This window comes from Lithobates pipiens, unplaced genomic scaffold (assembly GCF_037356315.1).
Source record: "Lithobates pipiens isolate NorthernLeopardFrog02 unplaced genomic scaffold, aLitPip1_a1.2 Scaffold_16, whole genome shotgun sequence".
Taxonomy (NCBI): Eukaryota; Metazoa; Chordata; class Amphibia; order Anura; family Ranidae; genus Lithobates; species Lithobates pipiens.
This window is the reverse complement of record NW_027507748.1, coordinates 557082079-557107384: the sequence shown is the minus strand read 5'-3', so window position 1 is coordinate 557107384 and position 25306 is coordinate 557082079. Positions and strand designations below refer to the sequence as shown.

Sequence of the window (25306 nt, the reverse complement as noted above, 5' to 3'; positions counted from 1 at the left end):
GGGCATGTTGTGACATTTCTAAGAACTGGCTTATAGCACATTCCATGCACTGCTATCGACTTACCTCGACAGAAAGGGCCTTCATCTGAGCTATCGGAGCAGTCCGGATGGCCATTACACAGCCTATTCATGGGTATGCACAATTCTGTGCCCAGGCAGTTATGTTCATTTGGCTGGCATTTGGAAACTTTGCTCTGTGGACCTGAAAATAGGAACAATAAAAAATATTAGCAGAGAGTTCTTGAGAAAAACTGGTAGATTTACTCAAACATCTTTAATTAAACTGTCACCAAGTAGGCCATCTATTTACTTATTTTTAAAATGTATTAAAGTGGTTGTAAACCCTGTTACACCACGTACCTACAGGCAAGCCTATAAGAAAGCTTACCTGTAGGTACCTTGAATATCTCCTAAACTTGCACAGTTTAGGAGATATGCAGTATATGCATTGCTGCTGATGTCGTTCCGTGACCGGCGGTTAATGCACAGGAGTGACACCATGGTGGCTCCGGCCAATCACAGGACTGGAGCCATGAACCTGGAAGTAACTCCAGTGGAAGATATCCGCGCTGTACTTGGGGGCTGACCTAGGGAAACGTTCTAAGGTAAGTATTTCATAATGAGCTAGTATGTGATGCATACTAGCTCATAATGCCTTTGTCTTGCAGGGTTTGTTTGTTCTCCCCCCAAGGTTTACAACCTCTTTAAAGTGCATCTAAATCCAATGAATAAACTTCTTATTTACTCTTTTGCTCTGCTAAATATACCATAGAAAGTGTTTTGTTATATCTAGTCGGTAAGTGCAAAAAAATACCTGCTGATTCTACCAGAAACCTTGTGATCCGATAACTTCCAGTGCTTTGTGTCTCTGCACAAACAGGGGTTTTGAAGAGCAGGAGGAGGGGAAGAAATAGGAAGAGGTCTATCAGACATCAGAAATGAAGTAGGCAGAGCTGACAACATGTGCCTTAAACACCAAAGCTTTGTTGTCAAGTCAAAGGGGAAGGTAGGAGCACACTAACAATTATTTTTTTATATTTTCAAATAGGTTTAAAAGATCTAAAAACACTGGGGAATATAAATATATTCTAGAGATGTACTAAATATGTTTTTTTTTTTCCTTCAGGAATGCTTATGTGCTTAAAAGAGAAATCAGAGTATTTTTCTAGACATAATTATACACAAGATAAATTTAAAGTAAACAATCCCATGATTGTTAGTTACTGCAGTGGTCACCAAACTGCGGCCATTTGCTTGCCTTTATCTGGCTCTTGAGGCATTATTCCTGCCATGGACACCAACAATTATGGAAAATTCCTCCCACTGACACCAACAATGGGACATAATTCCTTCCACTGACACCAACAATGGGGCATAATTCCTTCCACTGACACCAACAATTGGGCACTCTCTCTACTCCTAATGTCAAAGATGGGGCATTTCTTACATCCACTGGGCACTGTCCTGCCCCCCTAAAGTCTGAACGACAGTAAATTGGACCTTTGTTTAGAAAGGTTTGGAGACTTGAAACACTAGTTTTCCTCTTCGGAAGAAAAACTATGGACAGATATTGAAAGAGAAGCAACACTATGACATGATTTGCATGCACTATGGTTAGCTACCTACTTAAAAAAAATAAAAAAAATCAACATACCCAATCTAATAAGTATTAAAGCTACCCTGATAGCATGGAAACACATTATCCAAAACGAAAACTTGTGTCATTAATGATAAACTACAAATGTCAGTAAAAATAATAGACTACTGCAAAATCTGCCTTTCATCAAAAGAATGGGTTACACAGGGATACAACTTCTTTAATGAACTGCCTTGGAGATTTTAAGAATTTGTATCAAATGAAATAGAAAAATACTCTAGACTAAAGAACTTCATTCCCCATAACAATATGATGATCCCCACCACCATTTGGCAATGCCTAACAAACTTTCAAAGATCAGAAAGTAAGAAGTATCTCATTATTTTACGACCTCCTTACCACATATTCCCATAAATTACAAAAACCCCCATATGATTAAGTGGGAAAAAGATTTATCTCAGTCCTTCACAGGAGCCCAATGGAGGAAAGCAATATCAATATTCAGAAAGCTTCCTCTTGTACTGACCACTGGGATTACTCACAAAAAAATCTAAATAGATGGTATTTGACACCATATAGGTTATCAAAGATATATCCCTCAGCTTCACCGGTTTGTTGGAGGTGTAATGATCAAATAGGAAATCTTCACCATACCCTATGGAGCTGCAAAAATATACATCGTTTCTGGAAAACCATCTCAGCATAGCGGCCCTTTACTGGCAATCTGATTGATCTCACTCCTGCCATGGCTCTTCTAGGAATAAACCTTGACATATACCCTAAAAAATATAGAACAATATTTTCCCATACATTTATAGTAGCCAGGATCACAATTTCCAGTCTTTGGAAAACCTCTGAGGTTCCCAACTTATCCGAGGCTATTGCTAGGTTGAATATGCAGGCACAATACGAGCCAACGTTGGCATATAAAAACTTCTCTACAACCAATTTTAAAAAAAAATTGGCAAGCTTGGATGATCCACCATAGAGCTTCTAATTACCTAAAATTACCTAAAACTAACTTGTAACTCTATTGTTACCTACCTCAAATTATAGTTAAGTAGAAATTGCATCTTCTATATTGAAAATATCATCAGGCTGATGGGTATACGCCTACAGTTTGATCCCCATCGGGGTAGGCGAGACCTGCTAACTTGAATCTGATATAATTTTGTTAATTGGTTACCTTTATACCTTTGTTAATTACTTTAAGATATTCGTATTAATATAACATATGTTATGTGGAAATATGTGTTGTTTAAATGACTGACTTGAATAATTGCTCTTTTTGTTAAAAACTATTTATAAATTAAAAGTAAAAAAAAATGAAGTAGGCAGAGCTGACAACATGTGCCTAAAATTTCAAAGTTTTGTTGTCAAGTCAAAGGGGAAGGTAGGAGCACACCAACAATTTTTTTTTTTCCACTGGTTTAAAAGATCTAAAAACACTAGGAAATATAAATATATTCTAGAGATATACTAAATATGTTTGTTTGTTTTTTGCCTTCAGGAATTATGTGCTTAAAAGAGAAACCAGAGTAAAAGAAAAAAAAAAAAAAAAAAAAAAAGTTTGGAGACCCCTGGGTTACTATAAAAACCCTAATGTCTGTGTATAGATGACAATTCTCTATGTACATGGGTGCAGCCCTTTTGGGCCTTTTAGCTTTTACTGATTGGACATAGAAAACTGAGTAATGATGATGTGATTTAGGTTTCCTAGAATTGGAAAAATACTGTTTAGTGTCATACTGATTGCTATGAAGAGCACATTTTAAATGACAGATGCATATTCATGGTTTCAGTACCCAAGTGCAACGCACCAATCGCTCATATTGCAAAACACCACATGGGTGGTTCTTATGCCCCCCCCCAAAGGAGCCCTTGACAGGGATGGGACCAACAGAGTCAAATCACATACTGTGCAGCAGACAATGTACTTTTGAGCCTGCAGCACTAGAAATCTTTCACTTACCACTCACCAAGCCATTCAGCTCACCCTGCCAATGCCAACATTTGGGTTAGCACTCAGAGGGTGTATGGAATTCACTGGAAGTCCCCATATAATGTTTATACACATGGTCTCTAGTGCGTCTAAGCTTGCACTAATTATTACTAAAAACTTAAGTAAAATATTTTTTATTAAAGCTTTTTGGATTATTAGAAGTACATAACACTATATAAAAGTTAGTTCCTGCTACAGTAAAGGGTCCATTGAAATCTTCCTTCCACAATAAAACAAAGACTGATACACAACAACACCAGCAAGAGTTTGGTCATAAGTCAATAAACCTTATAGTAAGTGTCTGAATTATGGGCAGATACTGGAAACAAAACAGTGACTTAAAACTGCAAGGCAAGAGTCCTAAGCAATAATTGCCAAATCAGCTCGTGTGCTACCCAAGGTCATTCAAATGCAATTTCTAGTACAATAATCTTTATTGTAATGAGCACAACAGCATAAAAAACAATTCACCCATGCAGGGGTATAGTATATTACACATATCAAAAAGGCATAGGCTGAAAAAAATATGACCAGGTAACTTCTATAAATACTAAATGTCCACTGAGTGACCTAGGACAACTAACTGAAGGTCCACACACGTCACCTAAGCCCAAGGGACAGCAATGAGAGCCCATGTTGGAGGTGTACTAGTTTACATCAGAGGGTAATATGTGTGCAGCTCTACTGAACGTCCCCCCCCCCCATGGGGACGGGGTGAATAATTAGTAGAAAAGGTGCAAAAAGTATTTTAGGTCTAGTGGGGGAAGACAGAGGGCAGCCATAAGCTTCGCCTCAGCAACAACGAAGGAGGAAAAAAAAAAGGAGAGGAAAAAAAGAAGAGGGGGGTGGGGGGGAGGAAGGAGAAGGGGGGGGGGGTGAGGAGGAGGAAGGGGATAAGTCCTGCAGGATGGGAGAATTATGAAGTGGTCCTTAGGAGAGACCCAGTTTGATTTGGATGCAAGGTGGGGAGAGCACAAGATCACCAGGGTGATCATATTTAAAGGAATTTTGAGTTGGAATCATGTAAGATACTAGACATTTTTTCATTGATCAAAAGGTCGGTCAAAATGCTCTTCACCCTGACAAATGGAACAGAGGGGTTCTTCCAAGCTCTGGCTATTGACCGTTTAGCAGCTATGAACATATAAAAAGCCAACTTTTGTTGGTATGAGAACAATTCCTGGATCAGGCAGTGCAACAAGGCACATTTTGGCATCCTTGTGAATGGGTATATGGAACAAGGGATAGAGGAGCCCAAACATTCTGGACCAGAACCTCGTGAGGCGGGGACATGAACACCAAATGTGTACAACATGCCCTCATTGGCCACAACCCCTGAAGCACCTGTCACTATAGGATGGGTTTGAACTCCCTATCTGGGCCAGGACCCAGTACAATCCTAGAAGAACCTTATATGCGGTTTCTAGAGTAGCTATGTTGAAGGAGCACTTAGCAATGGAGGCCCAGGCTGTTCCAGTGCCCTAGATCAACAGTGGTCACCAGATTGTGTTGCAAATGCAATTTCAACCAAGAATTCAGGGAGCAAACATGAATATTACATACAAAACAGTTTGATCCCATCCCTCTCCAAAATAGCACCATATTTCAATGGCAACATAGCTGAAACTTGAGTCAGGATAGGTAAAAGGAAATAAAAACGTTACTGAACAATAGATAACAATGTGAAAGCATGAAACCGGCCTGCTGGCTCTCTGCATTTACCATTCTGTGGGCAGGGCTGGTGCAAGAATTTTTGACACCCTAGGCGAAACCTAATTTTGCCGCCCCTTGGCAAGACCTCCAACCCCACCCCTTTGCCCTGCAGTGGCTATGGCTGGTGGCTGCAGATGGCTGTTCTGTGGGTAGGTACGACTGGTGGGTAACCCTGGTGCTTGCTCTCTCAGGAGAGGGAGAAGGAGGAGGAGAGGGGCAGGGTGGACAGGGGGAGGAGGAGAAGGAGAGGAGGAGAGGGAGGAAGGAGTGTAAGAGGAGGGAAGGAAGAGGAGGAAACAGGAGAGGGCGGAGGAGGATGAAGAGAGGGGGGAGGAGGAGAAGAGGGAGGAGGAGTGGGGAGAGGAGGAGAGGGATGAGGAGTGTGGGGGAGGAGAGGGATGAGGAGTGTGGGGGAGGAGGAGGGATGAGGAGTGTGGGGGAGGAGGAGGGAAGAGGAGGAGAGGGAGGAGTAAGGGGTTTTAGGAGAGGAGGAGGGGAGAGCAGAGGGAGGAGGAGTGAGGGGTTTTAGGAGAGGAGGAGGGGAGAGCAGAGGGAGGAGGAGTGAGGGGTTTTAGGAGAGGAGGAGGGGAGAGAATAGGAGGAGGAGGAAGAGAGGGGGCAGAGGGGAGGAGAAGTGGGGGAAGACAGGGGGAGAGGGGAGAGGAGGAGAGGGGGGAGGAGAAGGGGAGGAGGGGGGGGAGAAGGGGAGGAAGGGGAAGGGAAGGGGAGGAGGAGGAGAGGGGGAGGATTGGGAGGGAGAGGGATGAGGAGTGTGGGGGAGGAGAGGTGCTAGGAGAGGAAGCGGAGAGGGGGAGGAGGAGAAGAGGGGGGGATTGGGAGGGAGGAGGAGAGGGTGGGGGAGGAGAGGTGTTTGAAGAGAGAGGAGGAGTGAGGGGGAGGGGTATTAGGAGAGGAGGAGGGGAGAGAAGAGGAGGATGAGGAAGAGAGGGGGAGAGGGGAGAGGAGGAGAGGGATATGGAGTGTGGGGGAGGAGGAGGGGGAGGAGAGGTGCTATGAGAGGAAGGGGAGAGGATTGGGAGGGAGGAGGAGAGGGGTGAGGAGTGTGGGGGAGGAGAGGTGTTAGGAGAGGGAGGAGGAGTGAGGGGGAGGGGTATTAGGAGAGGAGGAGGGGAGAGAAGAGGAGGATGAGGAAGAGAGGGGGAGAGGGGAGAGGAGGAGAGGGATATGGAGTGTGGGGGAGGAGGAGGGGGAGGAGAGGTGCTATGAGAGGAAGGGGAGAGGATTGGGAGGGAGGAGGAGAGGGGTGAGGAGTGTGGGGGAGGAGAGGTGTTAGGAGAGGGAGGAGGAGTGTGGGGGAGAGGAGGGGTGTTAGGAGAGGATGAGGGAGGAGGAGGAGGAGAGGATGGGGGAGGAGCAGGAGAGGGATGAGGAGTGTGGGGGAGAGGTGATGGGAGGGTGGAGGAGTGAGAGGGAGGAGAGGAAGGAGGAGTGTGGGGGAGAAGGAGAGGAGGAGTAGGAGGGGGATGAGGAGTGTGGGGGAGGAGGAGTTGGGGGGAGGAGAGGTGTTATGAGAGGATGGGGGGTGTTAGGAGAGGATGGGGGGAGAAGGCGAGGATGGGGGGAGAAGGAGAGGATGAGGGGGGGGGAGGAGGGGATGAGAGGGGGGAAGGAGAGGATGAGGGGGGGGAAGGAGAGGATGAGGGGAGTAGGAGAGGATGAGGGGGGCAGGAGGAGAGGGATGAGGAGTGTGGGGGAGAGGTGAGGGAGGAGGAGTGAGAGGGAGGAGGAGGAGAGGAATGAGAAGTGTGGGGGAGGAGGAGAGAAGGGGCGTTAGGAGAGGAGGAGGAGAGGGGTGAGGAGTGTGGGGGAGAGGAAAGGGAGGAGGAATGGGAGGGAGGGAGGGAGGGAGGAGATGGATGAGGAGTGTGGGGTGGAGAAGTGAGAGGGAGGAAGGGTTGGTAATGGAGGAGGAGAGGGATGAGGAGTGTGGGTGAGGAGGAGAGGGGGCAGGAGAGGTGTTAGGAGGAGGGGTGTTAGGAGAAGAGGAGGGGGAGAGGAGGAGGAAGAGAGGGATGTGGAGTGTGGGGGAGGAGGAGAGGGATGAGGAGTGTGGGAGAGGGAGAGAGGTGGGAGGAGGAGGGGTGTTAGCAGAGGAAGAGGGGGGAGGAGGAGAGGGATGAGGGGTGTGGGGGAGGAGGAGGGGGGGAGAGATGTAAGGAGAGGAGGGGGTTAGGAGAGGAGGAGGGGGGAGAGGGATGAGGAGTGTGAGGGAGGAGGAGAGGGGGGGTGTGTGGAGAGGGGGGAAAGGATGAGGAGAGAAGGGGTGTGAGGAGAGGAGGGGGAGAAGGGGTGTTAGTAGAGGAGGACGAGAGATGAGGAATGTGAGGGAGGAGGAGAGGGGGAGGAGAGGGGGGAGGAGGAGAGGGGGGAGGTGTGTGGAGAGGAGGGGGAGAAGGGGTGTTAGGAGAGGAGGAGGGGGGAGAGGGGTGAGGAGTGTGAGGGAGGAGGAGAGGGTGGGAGGTGTGTGGAGAGGGGGAAAAGGATGAGGAGAGGAGGGGGAGAAGGGGTGTTAGGAGAGGAGGAGGGGGGAGAGGGGTGAGGAGTGTGAGGGAGGAGGAGAGGGGGGAAAGAATGAGGAGGAGAGGGATGAGGAGTGTGGGGGAGATGGGAGTCTTACATTCAGGCCATGTGCTGGGACAATCATGACATCACACATGTGAGGAGTCTGATGACAGATCCATGCATACACACTATACAGTAATACAGTGTAGTTGAAGTTCACTTACTGGGGTTCTGCTCTGCAGACTGCACCCGATCACTCTGTCCAGCACAAACCTCGCCTCCATGCCTCCAGATATCACCACTCACCAGGCACTGACTACTCCGATCGGCTGTAGCATGTCTGCATGTGAGGGACACCTTCCGCTGTTCAGGAGAGGTGATAGAACACCGGGAGGGAGAGCTGGCCTCTGCAAGTGACACAGGGGTCAGGGGTCACATGATTAGACTCGGATACAAATCTCAGTCACTGAAATTCAGTGATTGAATCATGTATAGGCAGAGCTGGCAGGACTGAAAGAGACCAGAGACACAGGTCAGTCACTGGTATATTCATAGTGGAGCGCAGCAGCAGGGGAAGTGTTTCTTTTCATTCTGTCGGCAGACTCAGGACACATCCCCCAGTGCCGCGCTGTGCCTCTAATGATACTACAGGTGGACAGAGCGCCTGACTGAGTATATGTAACATTCTGCAGGGGCGCCGGGCGGCATCCCCTGCATTATACAGCACCGCACCTGTACCGAACACTTACATGACACGGAGACTGGTGGGAGACAGGGATTAGAGAAACCAGCAGCCAGGCGCCCTAGGCAGAAGTGCGCCCTAGGCGATTGCCTAATTCGCCTAGTGGTAGCACCGGCCCTGTCTGTGGGTTGCTTTGAGGGGTGGAGATACCATCATACCGGGTTTTCTAATGCTCTCACAGGGTGAAGTTAATTTGTATAATTCTGTTCAACGGAAAGAAGGCCTGTTGCCCTCAGCAACCATCCACATGAAACCTGTCACTTTACAATTATAAAATGGCAAAACCTGACCGGTTTGTAACGTTTTTATTTTCTGTTTTTACACAAAGGATTCAATGGGTCTCATTATGAGGTAGGCTGTAGTTGTACAGATTGTGAGTACATCAAGTGCTGACATACTGACAAAGCAGCAGTGTTTTTTTAAATCATAATGCTTCAGTTATAATTTCTGTTTAATGTTAAAGAGGAGAACCAGTCCTGAGGGCACAGCATATTAATTTCATAACCATTTACATTGCATTTGGGAAAAAAATGTTAAATGGTTTCTGGACTGATTAGGTGGCAGACATCATTCCTCTGCTCAGACATCAAGCACGGGTCTACAGAGATAAAATCATGGAGATACATAAAGGTGCTGCTGGAGGTGATTGTGCACAGAATTCCCAGCTGAACAGCAAATGGCTACTTAGCATAGTTTCCAGACAACATCCCCCCATTCATATATCCTCATCCCTCTTCCTCCCTCCAGATAGGATGCCTCATCTGTGAAAGCGAAAGCATGGGGAAGCCTTCTATCCAACCTTCATACATCCCTGACATTCTTCTGATTACAGCAGAAACAAAAGCTGGGAATGTGTCAAAAAGCATATCTTCTAGATATTTAGGGTCAGCTTGGCACCAATATAAAAGGATTGATGAGGAAAATAGTCATATTTATTTTTATTTCATTCTCGCCAATACTGCACATGTGTAATATAATCAAGAGTATGGTATGTAGTATTCTGGCACACAGGTAAAATCAGCGTTTAGAATAAATAAATCGGGAAATCAGGACAAAATACAAATATATAGAGTACCTACAGTATATATTAGCTACAGCTAAAAAAAAAAAAAAAAAAAAAAAAAAAAAAAAGTAGTAACGAAGAAGTATAAAAGGAATTTAATGTAGCAACCTCTACCATAGGTAGGTGCTAGAGTGAGGATTTTTGGTAGATTGTCAGTACAGGTAAATTTAGGAAGGCCTATGCTGCAAGCTAGGCCTGTTTGTTTTGATCTGGGGGGAGGGAGTGGCTAGTGTAGCAGTGGGTGTGACCACTTTTTTATTTTAGTTCTGAGGCGCCTCCCTGCTTCCAAGGAGAATGTTCTGGAAGAGGGGCAGGGCCTAGAACTGGAGTGGCAGGCAGCTCATGTGAGGAGCCCTGACCAATCCCCAACTGGAATTGACAGGGGGCAGGCCTCCTATATAAGCTGAGGTAACAGACCACTGGGAGGAGATGTCAGCTGGGTGAAGTGGAGAATGGTGTACTAGACAGCAGCAGGAGGACATCCCCATCTGGTGGGGGGGTGCGCCGATTGTGGGAGGAGGCCCGGGAGAGCTGAGAGGGAGCTTCAACCTTAGACGGTCATGGGTGAAGTCATCATCATTACATGGTCATTGATGAGGAGTTCCTGGAGCAGAGGGGCAGGCGAAGCTGTCAGAATGTACAGTCCGGTTAAGTTTTTCACTATGGACTCGGGACAGACAAAGGTCTGTGAGTGTATCACAGTGAAGGCCTGGATGTGGAGACGTGTCAGGAAGTCTGTGAGGGAACTTTGTCCTTACATGGTCATGGATGAAGTCCTCATCATTACACGGGCATTGATGAGCAGTCCTGGAGCAGAAGATAGGCTAAGGGAAATAGTTTCAAATAGATGTGCCCCAAGGGCGTAGGATTTGCAAGCTGGGAACAGTAGTCTACCTTTCAGCACATGCTATTAAACTGCTAGGCCTCCAGGGAGAGGTACTGCAGACCTCTGGCCTAGTAGCAGCAATTGGAGTCAGCATTAGAGACTATTCAGAGTGGGATATTTTGCATATAGAAGAGGATGTGACAGGAAATGTAATGTGCTACAGAATAAGTTTGTGCAGGAGGGAAGGATTCCTGGAAGCAATAGTCTGCAGAAGTTATGCAGAGGAGGAGCAATAATCTGCAGATGCAGACATGGAGATGCAGGGAAGTGACTGTAGACGTTATGTCTAAGGTCTTTAGTGGCTTCTAAATAACTTAGAACTGCCCTCTTAACATCCAAGGTATGGAAATCCTCTTCTTTCTTACCCGAAGGATTAGAGCAGAATGTAGGGAGAATTATCTCCTGGGATTGATTTTGAAATGATGCCACTTTGGGCAAAAAATGAGGGTCTGTTTTAAAGGACTATCCTGTGTGGGAAAACAAAAAAGAACGGCTCTCTGATTGAGAATGCCTGCAACTCACTGACTCTGCGAGCTGAAGTAATGGCTACTAAAAAAAACTGTTTTTAATGTAATCCATCTTGGGGAGGCTGAAACAATAGGTTCGAATGGACACTTGGTCAGGGCCTGCAGGACAGAAGACAGGTCCCAGCCTGGGCAGCTTTTAGATACAACAGGCCAAGATCGAGAAAGAGCTCTAAAGAACCTGACTACTAGAGGGTCTGATGCTAAAGGTTTCTCCAAGAAGACCCCTAGAGCGGCTACCTGCACGTTTAGGGTGCCGATTGCCAACTTATCTGCTCCTTCCTGTAGGAATTCAAGAACCGAAGCAATCTGTCTCGATGACCTAGCTAAAGTCCTGCACCAAGAGTTAAACACCTTCCAGTATTTGAAATATATTGCCCTGGTGACTTTCTTCCTACTGGACAACAGGGTAGCCAGCAACCCCTTTCTCTTCAAGAGCTGCTCCTCAGAAACCAGGCCGTAAGCCTCAGTTTTACTAGATCTTGATGGACGAGAGGGCCCTGCCAGAGGAGATCTTGTCTTAGAGGGAGATGCCAAAATCGTTTTTGCTGCATCTGTAGAAGGGCCGAGAACCACGGTCTTTTGGGCCAAAAAGGGGGCGATCAGAATTACCCCTGCCTCCTCTCTTCTGATCTTGCACAGCACTCGCAGAATCAATTGAAACAGGGGAAAGGCATAGCATAGGCGAAAATTCCAGCTGTGTGCCAAGGCATCTATTTCCAACGACTTGTCGTGCCTGTTCAGGGAGAAAAAGAGAGAGACCTGGGCATTTTCCTGAGTGGCAAAGTGATCTACCTCTGGCTGACCCCATCTTTCCCTGATCAGTCTGAAGACCTCCGGATTCAACTGCCACTCTGACTCTAGGACCTGGTTCCTGCTGAGGAAGTCTGCTTTTTCATTTAGGGACCCCTTTAAGTGCATTGCTGACAAGGATAGAGTACACTGCTCTGCCCACACCAGGATACATCTTGCTAGATCCTAAAGTGCCCTGCTTCTGGTTCCTCCCTGTCTGTTCAAGTATGTCACTACTGTGGCATTGTCAGATAGGACCTGGACGTGTTGCTTCTGAACAACGCCTGAGAGGGCCAACATTGCCTTTTCTACTGCCTTCAGCTCCCTCCAATTTGAGGACCTCTCTGCCTCTCCTGTGGACCATGAGCCCTGAACCCACTGGGTGTCCACATGAGCCCCCCCAACCCCAGGCGCTGGCATCAGTTGTCAGCCGCACCTGGACGGACCACAACAGGCCTTCCAAAAACACCTCTTAGTTTCTCCACCACCACAGACCTCTCTTTACCGAGGTGGGAACCCTTACCAGATCGTCCAGAGCCTGTTGACGATCCTAGACCTTCAATAAGAAAGCCTGAAGAGGTCTGAAGTGATGCCTTGCCCACTGGACCGCCAGGATGGAGCAAGTCAAAGTTCCCAGAACCGACATAACCTTCCTGATGGACCGGGATGATTGGATTGTAGTTGAGCTATCCCCTGTACCAGCTTCTTCTTCTCTTCCGGCAGGAAGATTTTTTGGTCTAGAGAGCTGATTCGAAACCCCAGGAATGATTTCTGTAGGTTTATGATCCATCCTATCTCTCTTAGGTGGATGCAGGCTGTCGAGATCCTTCTGCAACCCCTCCTTGGCCTGGGCAAAAAAACAACAAATCGTCCAGATAGAGAATAATGGAGATTCCCTCCAGGCAGAGGGGAGCTAACGCTTCCGTCATAATTTTGGTGAACACCCTCAGGGATGAGGACAGACTGAATGGGAGGGCTTTGAACTGAAGGTGAACGACCTTGCTCCCTTCCTTTAGTGCCAACCTCAAGTATATCTGTTACCCGACCCAAATCGGGACATGGAGATACACATCCTGCAAATCTATGGATGCCACATAGCACCCCTGATTCAGGAGGTCCAGCCGAAACCTCTCGTACCGCACCGACCTGTTTAGACCCCTGAGGTTCAAAATGAGAGTCAACCTTCCTGAAGGCTTTCGGACCAGGAACACATGGGAGTAAAATCCCTGACCTAGTTCCTCTGTTGGGACCGGCACAATGACCCCCTGAAACATCAGGTCCTGAATTAGGGACTTCATAGCGAGGGCCTTGACTGGGTCTCTGGGAACATTCGTGACCAGGAAACTTTGAGGGGGAAATTCTTTAAACTCGATTATGTAACCTTGGGAGACCATCCTCAAAATAAACTGATTCTGGTTAATGGCCCCCCCACTGAGGGAGAAAATCCTGAAGTCTCCCTCCCACCCTGACTAGAGAGTCATTGTGGCTTGGTGCCGTACGCAGGAGGATTGAGAACTCTCCCTTTACCCTTGGGCTTCTGCGCCCAAGACTTCCTCCTGTTTTGCGTCCTATCCTCGGCCTATCCCCTGGGACCCCGAAAAAACTGTTTCCGTGTTTGCGCCGTTTTTTTCTTTACCGGAAAGGACTTTTTCCCATAGGCCGTTCGGTCCAGAATGGATTCTAATTCTGAGCCAAACAACAAAACCCCCGCAAAAGGAATGCTACATAGCCTATTTTTCGAGGCCTATCCCCTGGCCAGGTTTTCAGCCACAAAGCCCTTCTAACAGAGTTAGTCAGGGCGGCTGACCTGGCTGTCATGCAGACAGACTCTGCCGAGGCATCAGCAATGTATGCAATTGCCGCAGAAAGAGTAGCAAAGGAATCCAAAATCCCCTGCTTAGGGGAATCAGCCAAAATGTGAGATTTTAACTGGTTAACCCAATGATCCAGATTTCTTGCCACACAGGTTGTTGCCATGGCCAGTTTCAAATTCATCATCACCGACTGCCAGGACCTTTTTAGAAGTAGATCCATGTTCTTATCCATAGGTTCCTTCAATGTGCCCATATCTTCAAAGGCTAGATCTGTAGACTTTGAGACCTGAGAGAAGGCAGAGTCTAGCTTTGGGACATTGTTCCAAACAAGGTCTGGGTTATCTTCAAAGGGAAACCTCCTCCTGTGTGCTCTGGAAAAAAAGTGTTTCTTCTCAGGTTCCAACCACTCTCTTTTGATCATGTCAGACACCAGGGAATGTACAGGGAAGGTGTGAGATCTGGAATCTCCTAGCCCCGCATACATTCGATCATGCAGGGAGAGCTCCTTCTTTTCTTCTTCAATACCTAAAGTGGCATATATCACTAGGAGGCCTCCCACTTCTTCCAATGATAATTCCTCTTCTTCTGAGTCAGACTCCTCTAAGGCCAGTGAAAATAAATCCTGTGAGGTGTCCTAAGACAAACCTCCCCCCGTCAGCAACTGAGAACACCCCGGCGGCTCTAAGGAAGGCTGCTGGGCTCTAGATTCCCGACGTTCCAGGCTCCTCTGACAGATTATACCGGAATGCCTGAAAGGTAGCCTTAAGCTCATCTTTAATGGTTGAAATTAAGTCACCACACAAGGACCGGGACTCCTTCCTGACCAGGCTTACGATACAAGACGCACAAAGTGTCTTGGTCCAGATTTCACTAAGTTTTTCCTTGCAGACCGGACATCTTCTCTTAACTGGTTGGGCAGTACTTTTTGCCTAAACAAGCAGAAAGACAAGGAAAACAGCCCAAGCTGTTTTTTTTTTTTTGTTGTTTGTTTTTCTGCAAACAAAAATGCAACTATCACCCAGGTGCAACTAAGGGAAAAACACACCATTTCCCAGTGCCCTAGCAAGCCAACACCCACTAAAACTTCCACCACAGCAACACTCAGCAGTGTAGGGACAAAGGGAGGGGGGGGTGCGGGGAAGTGGGGGGCCCCCACAGGAGCATAGGATCCGGGAATTCAGAGCACTGCTCCTACCTTCACCTTGCTGGCACCTTGGCTTGCCTCCTTGTCTGTATTGCTCTCCATTGCCACACACAGATCCACCACCGCCAGTCCCAGATTAAAAAACGCTGCTGCACCGTCTGTAACCGGAAATAAGGCGCCAGTTGGTCCGCCTCTCTCCCCCTGCGTTCCAGCGCCAGGAAATGATGCAGTGCACCACAGGAAGTCCCGCCCCTTTCCTGAAGGATGCGGACGATGCTCTCCTGGCCGCCCGAGAACTGACGACCGCTCTCCCGCAATGCAGTGTGTGCTGCACGCGGGAAATCCAAAATGGTGCGATGACCACTCTGATGCAAAAAAACAGGGGACAGGACCCCCGACGTGCTGGCTCTCCACAAGCACTTTAGGGGGAGAGAGAGCCCATGGGACCATCCTCACCGGGAGGCAGATGGGAGGACCAGCTCCTAAAAAAGAAAAAAAAAAAACAAACAGTTGAGACCCGAACCTCCACGATCACCCCAGAGATGATGGCTCCCACCAGAGGCGTTTCTCCAGGTTGGAGGAAACAAAAGAAACTAGGGATGCACCGAATGGGTTTTTTGGTGCCGAAACCGATACCGAAAATTAAAAATACACTAGGCCGAAAACCGAAACCGATACCGAAACAGCACCGATACCGAAAATGACTGTTTTCAAAAAATATTTTTATACAGGAGATGGTCAGAGACTGGGGACATGGTACAGGAGGTGGTCAGAGGCTGGGGACATGGTACAGGAGGTGGTCAGAGGCTGGGGACATGGTACAGGAGGTGGTCAGAGGCTGGGGACATGGTACAGGAGGTGGTCAGAGGCTGGGGACATGGTACAGGAGGTGGTCAGAGGCTGGGGACATGGTACAGGAGGTGGTCAGAGGCTGGGGACATGGTACAGGAGGTGGTCAGAGGCTGGGGACATGGTACAGGAGGTGGTCAGAGGCTGGGGACATGGTACAGGAGGTGGTCAGAGGCTGGGGACATGGTACAGGAGGTGGTCAGAGGCTGGGGACATGGTACAGGAGATGGTCAGAGACAGAGAACATGGTACAGGAGATGGTCAGAGACTGGGGACACGGTACAGGAGATGGTCAGAGACTGGGGACACGGTACAGGAGGTGGTCAGAGGCTGGGGACACGGTACAGGAGGTGGTCAGAGGCTGGGGACACGGTACAGGAGGTGGTCAGAGGCTGGGGACACGGTACAGGAGGTGGTCAGAGGCTGGGGACACGGTACAGGAGATGGTCAGAGACAGAGAACATGGTACAGGAGATGGTCAGAGACTGGGGACACGGTACAGGAGATGGTCAGAGGCTGGGGACACGGTACAGGAGGTGGTCAGAGGCTGGGGACACGGTACAGGAGGTGGTCAGAGGCTGGGGACACGGTACAGGAGGTGGTCAGAGGCTGGGGACATGGTACAGGAGGTGGTCAGAGGCTGGGGACATGGTACAGGAGGTGGTCAGAGGCTGGGGACATGGTACAGGAGATGGTCAGAGACAGAGAACATGGTACAGGAGATGGTCAGAGACTGGCGACACGGTACAGGAGGTGGTCAGAGACTGGCGACACGGTACAGGAGGTGGTCAGAGACTGGCGACACGGTACAGGAGGTGGTCAGAGACTGGCGACACGGTACAGGAGGTGGTCAGAGACTGGCGACATGGTACAGGAGGTGGTCAGAGACTGGCGACACGGTACAGGAGGTGGTCAGAGACTGGCGACACGGTACAGGAGGTGGTCAGAGACTGGCGACCTGATAAAAGAGATAAGTGCAGCCAGTGTTGCGACCTGATAAAAGAGATAAGTGCAGCCAGTGTTGCCCCCTGTGATGCAGCCAGTGTTGCCCCCTGTGATGCAGACAGTGTTGCCCCCTGTGATGCAGACAGTGTTGCCCCCTGTGATGCAGACAGTGTTGCCCCCTGTGATGCAGACAGTGTTGCCCCCTGTGATGCAGACAGTGTTGCCCCCTGTGATGCAGACAGTGTTGCCCCCTGTGATGCAGACAGTGTTGCCCCCTGTGATGCAGACAGTGTTGCCCCCTGTGATGCAGACAGTGTTGCCCCCTGTGATGCAGACAGTGTTGCCCCCTGTGATGCAGACAGTGTTGCCCCCTGTGATGCAGACAGTGTTGCCCCCTGTGATGCAGACAGTGTTGCCCCCTGTGATGCAGACAGTGTTGCCCCCTGTGATGCAGACAGTGTTTCCCCCTGTGATGCAGACAGTGTTGCCCCTCCCCACCCCTGGTGCCTCCCATGATGGGGGTGAATAGCGCAGGACTGATGAAGCCAGCGATGTCCCTCTGCAGTGAAGAGAGCCGTTTGGTTGAATAGAGCGCCGGGAACATCACAGCTTTAATTTCAATAGCTGTGTGTTCCCCGTCGTGCGCAGTCACACACAGCCCCTCCCCCTTGTCCAGGCACTTTGATAGACAGATCACCCGTCCAATCTGGACAGGTGATCTGTCTATCAAAGTTCCCCGGACAAGGGGGAGGGGCTGTGTGTGACGGCGCACGACGGGGAACACACAGCTATTAGCTGTGATGTTCCCGGCGCTCTATTCAACCAAACGGCTCTCTTCATTGCAGAGGGACATCACTGGCTGCATCAGTCCTGTGCTATTCACCCCCATCATGGGAGGCACCAGGGGCGGGGCGGGGGAGGAGTTCTGCCCAAGGCCCCGCCCCATTTTCGGCTCAATTATCGGCCGTTTTTTCCTTTCGACAAATTGCCGAAAAGGGCATTTTCGGCCGATATGTTTCGGCGGCCGAAATTTCGGTGCATCCCTAAAAGAAACTGAGGAAAATGCGTGGAGACTTCCCTTAAAAAGCTCTGATGGAGGAGGTGGAGCCATGATCTCTTGGGTGGCTGTCCTGAAAGTCATTTTGGAAAGGTCCTTTTTCCTGCATCCTACACATATACAAGAATGTAATCCTTGCAGTGGGGCAGGATTTATGATTACCCCAGAATTTTGTTTAAAAAAAAAAAAAAAAAAAAAAAAAAAAAAAAAAGGAAAAAGGAAGTGAATACAGGTTTGTCATTCTCTGAAGGATTTCTCTAAATGGAATTTCCATTTGCAATAATACATCTATATGTGAAGCTAAACAAATGGGTTCACTCAATAAGGAGCCATGTGCAAAATGTAGTAACCTATAGCATTCGATTACTTCCTGTGGGCATTGGACTCTGTATTTTATACTTTACTCCTTGAGCTGTTTTTGTGCATGCTAGAATGGGCAACAATACCAAGAAGAAATTCAGCTTTGAAAGACAATATGAAAAAATGTATTTCCTCTACATATTTCCTAATATAGCCTAAAGGTTGGACTTGTTCTGTCTCGCCTGTATTTATTTATTGAAATAATGGTTTATGACTTAAGTACTTCATGTTAAAAGCAGAAACTTTTCCACATTACACAAGCAAGACAAAAGCTATGGTGGATGTTTACACACTCGCAAAATGTCCTGCCAATACCTTCTGTACACAGAGAGTGGGTGTCCATATTTACACAGCCATCATATGTGCATAGGTCAGATGGTAACCTTTCCCCTCTAACAGAAAGGGATCATGCAAGCGCAACCATCACCAACATCTGGGTAATAATACATTTCACAGTTTGACAGCCATGAATATTGAGCCATTAATCATAATTACACCCAGACTAGCACCACTACACAATTACCCTAGACATCAAAATAAATAGAGCTGGAGTGGTGAAGGATGTTGGCTTTCTTCGTGGAGATATACAATATATCTTCAAAATGTAGAATGCAACACAACACACAGCTTTGCTATAAACTGTGTTCGAAAGAGGCTAATGATTTTCATGGAAGAGGTGTAAAATTTACATGATAAAGATGTTTTCACAGTTTTCAGATGAATTATATGACTCAGCTCTGTAGGTGCCCCTGAGGCAGTGGCTGATCAGGCATGTTAAAAAACATGTCCTAATCCCTGCTGTCCCCTAACTGATCAGTTGCACTTTCCTCCATTTTTTCATAGGAAGCCAAACTAGCTTGCCCTTTGAGGGCACCATCAGTCATGCTGTAAAGTAGCCCAAGATGATTATGTAGATGCCATACCTACATAGGAGCTCTTTTACCTTCAAAATGGTTTGATAAATCAGCTTTGCTCTCTCCTAATCTCAATTTGTGCCTTGCCATCTCATGGGCATTGCAGTATATCCGATTGGCCCTTCCTTAACCGCTGGACTAGAAGACTGATACCAAGTCAAAATCAGTTGATTAAAAATGGATTTCCATTTATTTTCTAATGAACCCATAACTTTAACTGGTGCTTTTCTGGAGTTTAGCTTTGTCAGTAAACCTACATCATAAAAAACTATCAATAATTGCTGTATTACATGTTAGTGGGCCCTGAGGACAGGGTTGATGACCACTGCTCTACAGTACAACAACCCTCTGTTGTCTAAGTCCTTCATGTGATGTAGGACACACTTTCTGAACGTGAGATTAGCCTTCAAGCATCAGCTTAGTGCTCAATCTTTCAGATTTGTGACCTTAATGCCAAGCGTAAACACAATATTTATAATCTTACAAAAAAACTTGCCAATTGACCTTTGTCCTAAAAATTTAAACACGTCCAAAGCTTATGAATTCCCAGCATGTACATTGTGTTAAATCATAAGGACTATAGATTTGTTCATTTAGGTTGGATTAGGCACGTCATTCTTGTTTACCTCAAGCAGCTTTCATTTATGGAAACCTATGGCTCTGGCATGCTTCACCATGCTCCTGAGTCACATGACAAAATAGAAGCAGCTCAGTATAGAACATTCAGCAGATTTTCTTTGCTCTTCACTTATGGCCAAGTATTGTAGCCCGCACAGCCCAATTCTGGATATGGTTTTGAAACTGCACTGGTCAAACAGGACAGCAGTTTTCAATGAGGTCTTGTTGAACATTTTTATAATGTTTGCAAGTATGCTTGAAACTTCCCTATAAATACTGATCTTCATACCATCCATTATCTGAACTGAAATAGAACTAAGAGCTATACACATTTCCTTTGTTACTAGAAATATGTAAATATGTATACATACACACACACACACACACACACACACACACACACACACACACACACACGTTCAGATGGAGCTGGGTCTTAATCCCAACCTTAAAAAACATTTCCCTTTGGAAGTAGATGTATGCTCTAAAATTTTGTAAAAAGGATCAAATATATATAGATGACATGGGAACTTGATAAACCTGAGATTGGTGGGAATAATGGTTGTGAGTTTAGGCTCTTATCCCCCCACCCCTAGTTCTATGAAAACGTTGAACAGCAGCATCTCCTTTACGGACCACAGATGTCTACAGATTGTTAATGCATGCTGGAAGATGGGAGCCATCAGAATGATGATTCGGAGATCCAGAATTGATTCTGGACAAAACGCTATAAGTTTTAGCACATTTATTTACCTCAGAGTATGTCCAGATAATAAAAAAAAAGTAAGAACGTAAAAAAGTCAGCATTCTTTTCCATTATTTTTGGGCCTTAACGTGGAGGAGCAGAGGTAATTGAATGTAAATGGATGCATGAAATTAATATGGTTTCAAAATATCCTACAGCAAAAAAAACTGAAGGACTCTGATATCACAAAAGTGACATCCATTCTGTTCTGATCTGATCTAACAGAGGATCTGTTCACGCAAACCCTGTTGATTGAACCGGACTGTAATTCTTGCCCGCTGTTCACTTTCTATCCTACTGTCCTCAAGCATCTTACAGTATACTTCTATATCACACAACATCCTAGTAACTTAAAAAAAACAAAAACTTGCATATAGTGAAGTAAAGCTAATTACAACTTAGGTGTGACTTCCTAATATGAGTGACCACAATGTACTCTCTCATTAAAAAAATCTTTAAGAATAATCAGATGTTGCATTGAACATTGAAGACTAAATAATACATCATGCTAATCCACAGACCACCACTGAAGTGCATTTGATATAAAATGCTAATTTTTGTGAGTGTAAGAATTCAATTTAATCAAGGGTACCATCTCCAAAATAGAAAGCATTGCTAGATGTAATAGTTTCTACCTTGTATGAATATGTACTACTATCATTATACATAAAGTGTTTGTTAACTCCAAAAAATAGAGATCCTGTTCCCCTTACAGTGCTTGTGCTGTGTGATCTGCCCCTCTCAAACTGCAAAAAACCTGTTTGACCCTGCTACTTCCTATGTCCCCCTCTCTGCGCTGACCGCGATAATCAGGGCTGCTGAGCCCTGGGCACCGTGGTCAGTTTACTTCCCTTCGTCATCCGCATCTCTCCTGACCCCCTTACCCCCTCCCTCCCCGTCAGCTCTGTGTTCTATGTCTCTATCACCGACCATCCCCCCCATTTCTGCTATTAGTAGGAGATTAAAATATATATAAATGGTCACTGCCAGCCCCTCTGTTAAAGGCAGGCATAGCACACTGTATACATTTTTTATACAAACAATGCATGTAAATACCTTTTAAGATCTTCAGGCCTATCACGTGACTCCCGGTCGGTCTCCAGGGTTACTGCAGGAGGGGCTGAGTGGCCATGTGACCTCCCTGGCCGACATCAAAGGGAGATCTCAGCCCCTCCTGCAGTAGCCATGTATCAGAACTGTACAGAGGCCACGGGTCACGTGACCGTCCTAAAAAGGACTCTAAAAAGTTGTTTACATGCCTCTTTTTTATAAAAGACATATACAGTGTGCTATGCCTGCCTATAATAAAGAGGCTGGTGGTTCTTTATACTTTTGGGTTAACAACCACTTTAAAAAGTTTTACTAAACCCAGGACCCGGCATTCACTATATCTGGTCTCCCACAGTAAACAGAACATGGAAATGCAATCATTTTAGTAAATACAAACTGCTAAATACCTTTTCTCATCAGCAGTTACAACAGTCTTGTGACTTGTATCATTGTCAGGTTAAAAGCTTGTAGGAGGAGTTTTCATTTTCCCCTGATTGACCTATGAGGCTGCAGGACCCCTAACCCTTTAGAAAGTGATTGGCCCTGTGCTGATCACATGCACTCTCCCAAGAAAAAGAAAAAACTCTTAGCAATACACACCAAAACTGAGCATATTTAGCTTGTCCCCTAATGCTCTGTTCTATCGGGAATTGGATTGGAGTCAGTGGACAAGAGGAGGATCAGAGAGACAGGATCATACAGCCTTTATACACAATGCAGAGGATTAACCCCTTAGGCTCCACAGAGTATAACAAGCATGCTTTGCTGCCTATACAGACTGATTTTACTGCTGTGGGTCTAGTAACACTTTAAGCCAAACTCTTACCAGTCCTGATATACATACACACACACACACACACACACACACACACAACCCACCACCACCGTATTCATACATGGTTTATAAAGTGGTGAGTGCCAGGATCTGTGGGCAATAAGAGATATGCCGATCATCTATACTGTATGACCACTAACAGGTTTAGATGATAACATTGATTATCTCTTTACAATGGCATCTGAAAGTCAATGGGATATGTTAAGCAGGAAATAAACATGTTGTCCCCGAAGTTGATGTGCTAAAAGTAGGGCAAAATTGGGCATCCCAATTTGTTGTGTATGGGGCTGCAGAGCCGCAGACTGATCAGGTTGCCCAAGCTCACCCGTGTCCAGCATCAGAACTGGACTACGGTGCAATGGATGAAGGTGGCCTGACCCGATGAATGTTTTCTTTTACACTAATTGAATGGCAGAGTGTATGTGCATCACTTAACTGGGGAAGAGGTAAGTAAATAGAAAGGTTATTCTGCCTCAGCGCACAAATTATGGATGCCCTCCCTATCCTTGGATTAAACTGCACTATTTCTGTTGATAAGGACTATATCTTCCAATTAACTGGCTCGAAACCTTGAGCACACTTAGGCTGTTCCAAAAAAAATGAAGAAAAAGAAAAGAATTAAAAAAAAAAAATTTTTATTTTTTATTTCACATCTAAGAAAGCAGCTAAACATAAACTGCAGTGTTAGGCATAGATGTTTCACTTCTCCCACTAAGAAGCAAGCTATGTTTTTGCCATCACTGTACACGAAGCTGATGTGTTTGTTTGTTGTCTCGTGTATTTATTTTTGACATAACAAGCAGTTCTCAGTCTGCATGCCTGCCTACACGTAGCACACAGCGGCTTTGTGCTCAATTCCCGGTCATGGGCTATGCCCCCTTGATTACTTGTACCAACATGAATAAGACACTGTCAGATGGAGCCTGTGAAGACTGGGCTATGAATGTTTGTACGGTGGGTACAGTCACCAAAAGACCATCTTAATGATGGACTTTTTGTCAGGGCAGGAGTAGAAGGGGATATTAATAATGAATGACCCTATACACATTTAAGCTTATTGCGTTTCATTAAACAAATCACACAGTCCTTTATGCCCCATAGTGGACTTGTAGTAAAATATTCCAAAGCCTTAAATGTTTATGTTGTAGAAAGGAATTTCTGCAAGATCAACATAATTAGCATTACCATTTCAAAATATATCAAATCTACATATAAAAAGACATTTCAAATATATAATAATCCAAAATGTATTTTTACATACAAAAAAGCATAAGAAGTGGACATCAGGCAATCACAAAGCTGCAATCAGACTTGGAGAAAAGGGGCAATGTTTGGAGCCACACTTTAAAAATATTTACAGGACCAGGAAACAGAAAGATGACTTCACCAGTGTGCTGCTGCTCCTCCAGACTGGGTTCAGACTATTGAGTATTAGACGCGGGTCTTCCCGCACCCAATTCGCATAGCAGGAGATCGTGATCGGCTCTCAATGGAGCCAGTTCACACATCTCCACATTGGCTCCGATGCGAATTGCACAGGAGTCCTATGTGTCTTTTGGTCTTTTTCAGGTTCGAATTCAGCTCAAAATTCTGGCTCACTGTTAAATTATAGATTGAGGTTGGTTTTAGACAAAGCTACATTGCTTAACGTGCCCCTGCCAGTAACGGAGCAACTGCAGGTATAAGCAACAGGCATTGAGTTCTAGCTCGTGGTGCTCAACCTTCTGACGAGTGAGGGCCACTTAATTGGTTTGGTAACTGGTCGTAGACCTCAATGAACTATAGTTTCCTACCTCACCCCAAACTGCAAATATAAATGTACCCTTACTGTCCTGACTCCCCTATAAGGAAGTCTACCAAACCTGCAGGATATAATGGAAGCCTGTGGCTCAGTGCAGGTAACGCGCACAAAAGCCATAGGTGCATTGTGCTGCACTTGCAGATCAGTGTGAAAGCAGCCTAATAACCACTGCAAAACTATTGCTCATATATGCCCAAACTCTGAAAAACGGATGTTATGCCCATTGGTGCCCAAACTGTGATTTTCATAAACTGACAATCCTTCACTTTCTGCATCTGCAGGAATCCCTGGCTGTAGAAAAGGTTGCTGTCCCAGGCGGAGTGCATTTGGTATCACTTTGCATGGGACAGGAGCCGGTGCTATAGAGGAAGAATCTGCTCCCACCACAGCTGCTTTCTTCCTCTGCCAACGGCTCCATCCACAACACTGATCCTGGGATGGTAGGTCGGCAATCCACAATCTGGGTTTGCCAACCTGCCACCCCAGAGCAGGAGGTTGCGGTCCACATCAGAGGGCTCCACGGGCCACAAGTTGAGCATCCCTGTTCCAGATGTTCCTGCAAATACACTCAGCAGTCTCCTTATCTCTGTACTTAAGGGAAAGAAAAATCGAATTTATCTTTTTATTAACATGATCATAGTAAACTGAAACATTATTGATCAAATGATGACTTGGAGGGTTACTGCACTTTGAAAGGACTCATTTTTACTTCCTTTCCCCTACAGTCATAAGTACTTTAGCTAAAGCATGATGACTGAAATGCTTCAAATGCTACAAATTTGTTCACTGGATATACAGAATAGCTCTATGGAGAGAGCACCGGAAAAAAAACATCATAGCTATTGGACACTAAAAGCAACATTTTAACACTATGGAGAGTAAAATGTAAGAAACACTTCACTGAGACCTTGTGGGATTTAAGCTATTCAGCTCAACACACCCACTTGTGCCCAGCACCTATAAGTACAAGTCTAACAGTTAAGAAATTAAATATTCAATAGCAGGCCAAAGTTAATAAAATTTACTTGGAGCTCGGAACAGAAGATTTATGAGAACCAAAATCAGGATCCAGATGTTCTCAAGTCAAAGACACCTCATAATAAAGTTCTTACAAGATGGTACTTCACTCCTATAGGCCATAAGTTCAAACCCAACATTTCTCCCTTGTGTTTCTGTGGTTAGACCTTTCTCATGTGGTGAAAATGCCCAGATGCCAGGGAATTTCATAGTACAGTGGAGGAATTTGTTAAGTGGTAAATTAGGCATAATTGTAAAACTCCCCAGTTGGCTTTGCAAAACACCCCGATAAAGGCATTAAAAAAAAAAAAAAAA

At 46.1% G+C, this 25306-nt stretch overlaps 1 protein-coding gene across 1 annotated transcript in view; it reads right to left on the bottom strand.

Annotated features, from left to right (window-relative positions):
- LRP1 (LDL receptor related protein 1) overlaps positions 1–25306 on the bottom strand; it is a 475004-nt gene that overhangs the window by 336473 nt on the left and 113225 nt on the right. The window contains 1 exon segment of the mRNA XM_077483570.1: positions 65–202. Coding sequence (XP_077339696.1) covers positions 65–202 — 138 coding nt within the window.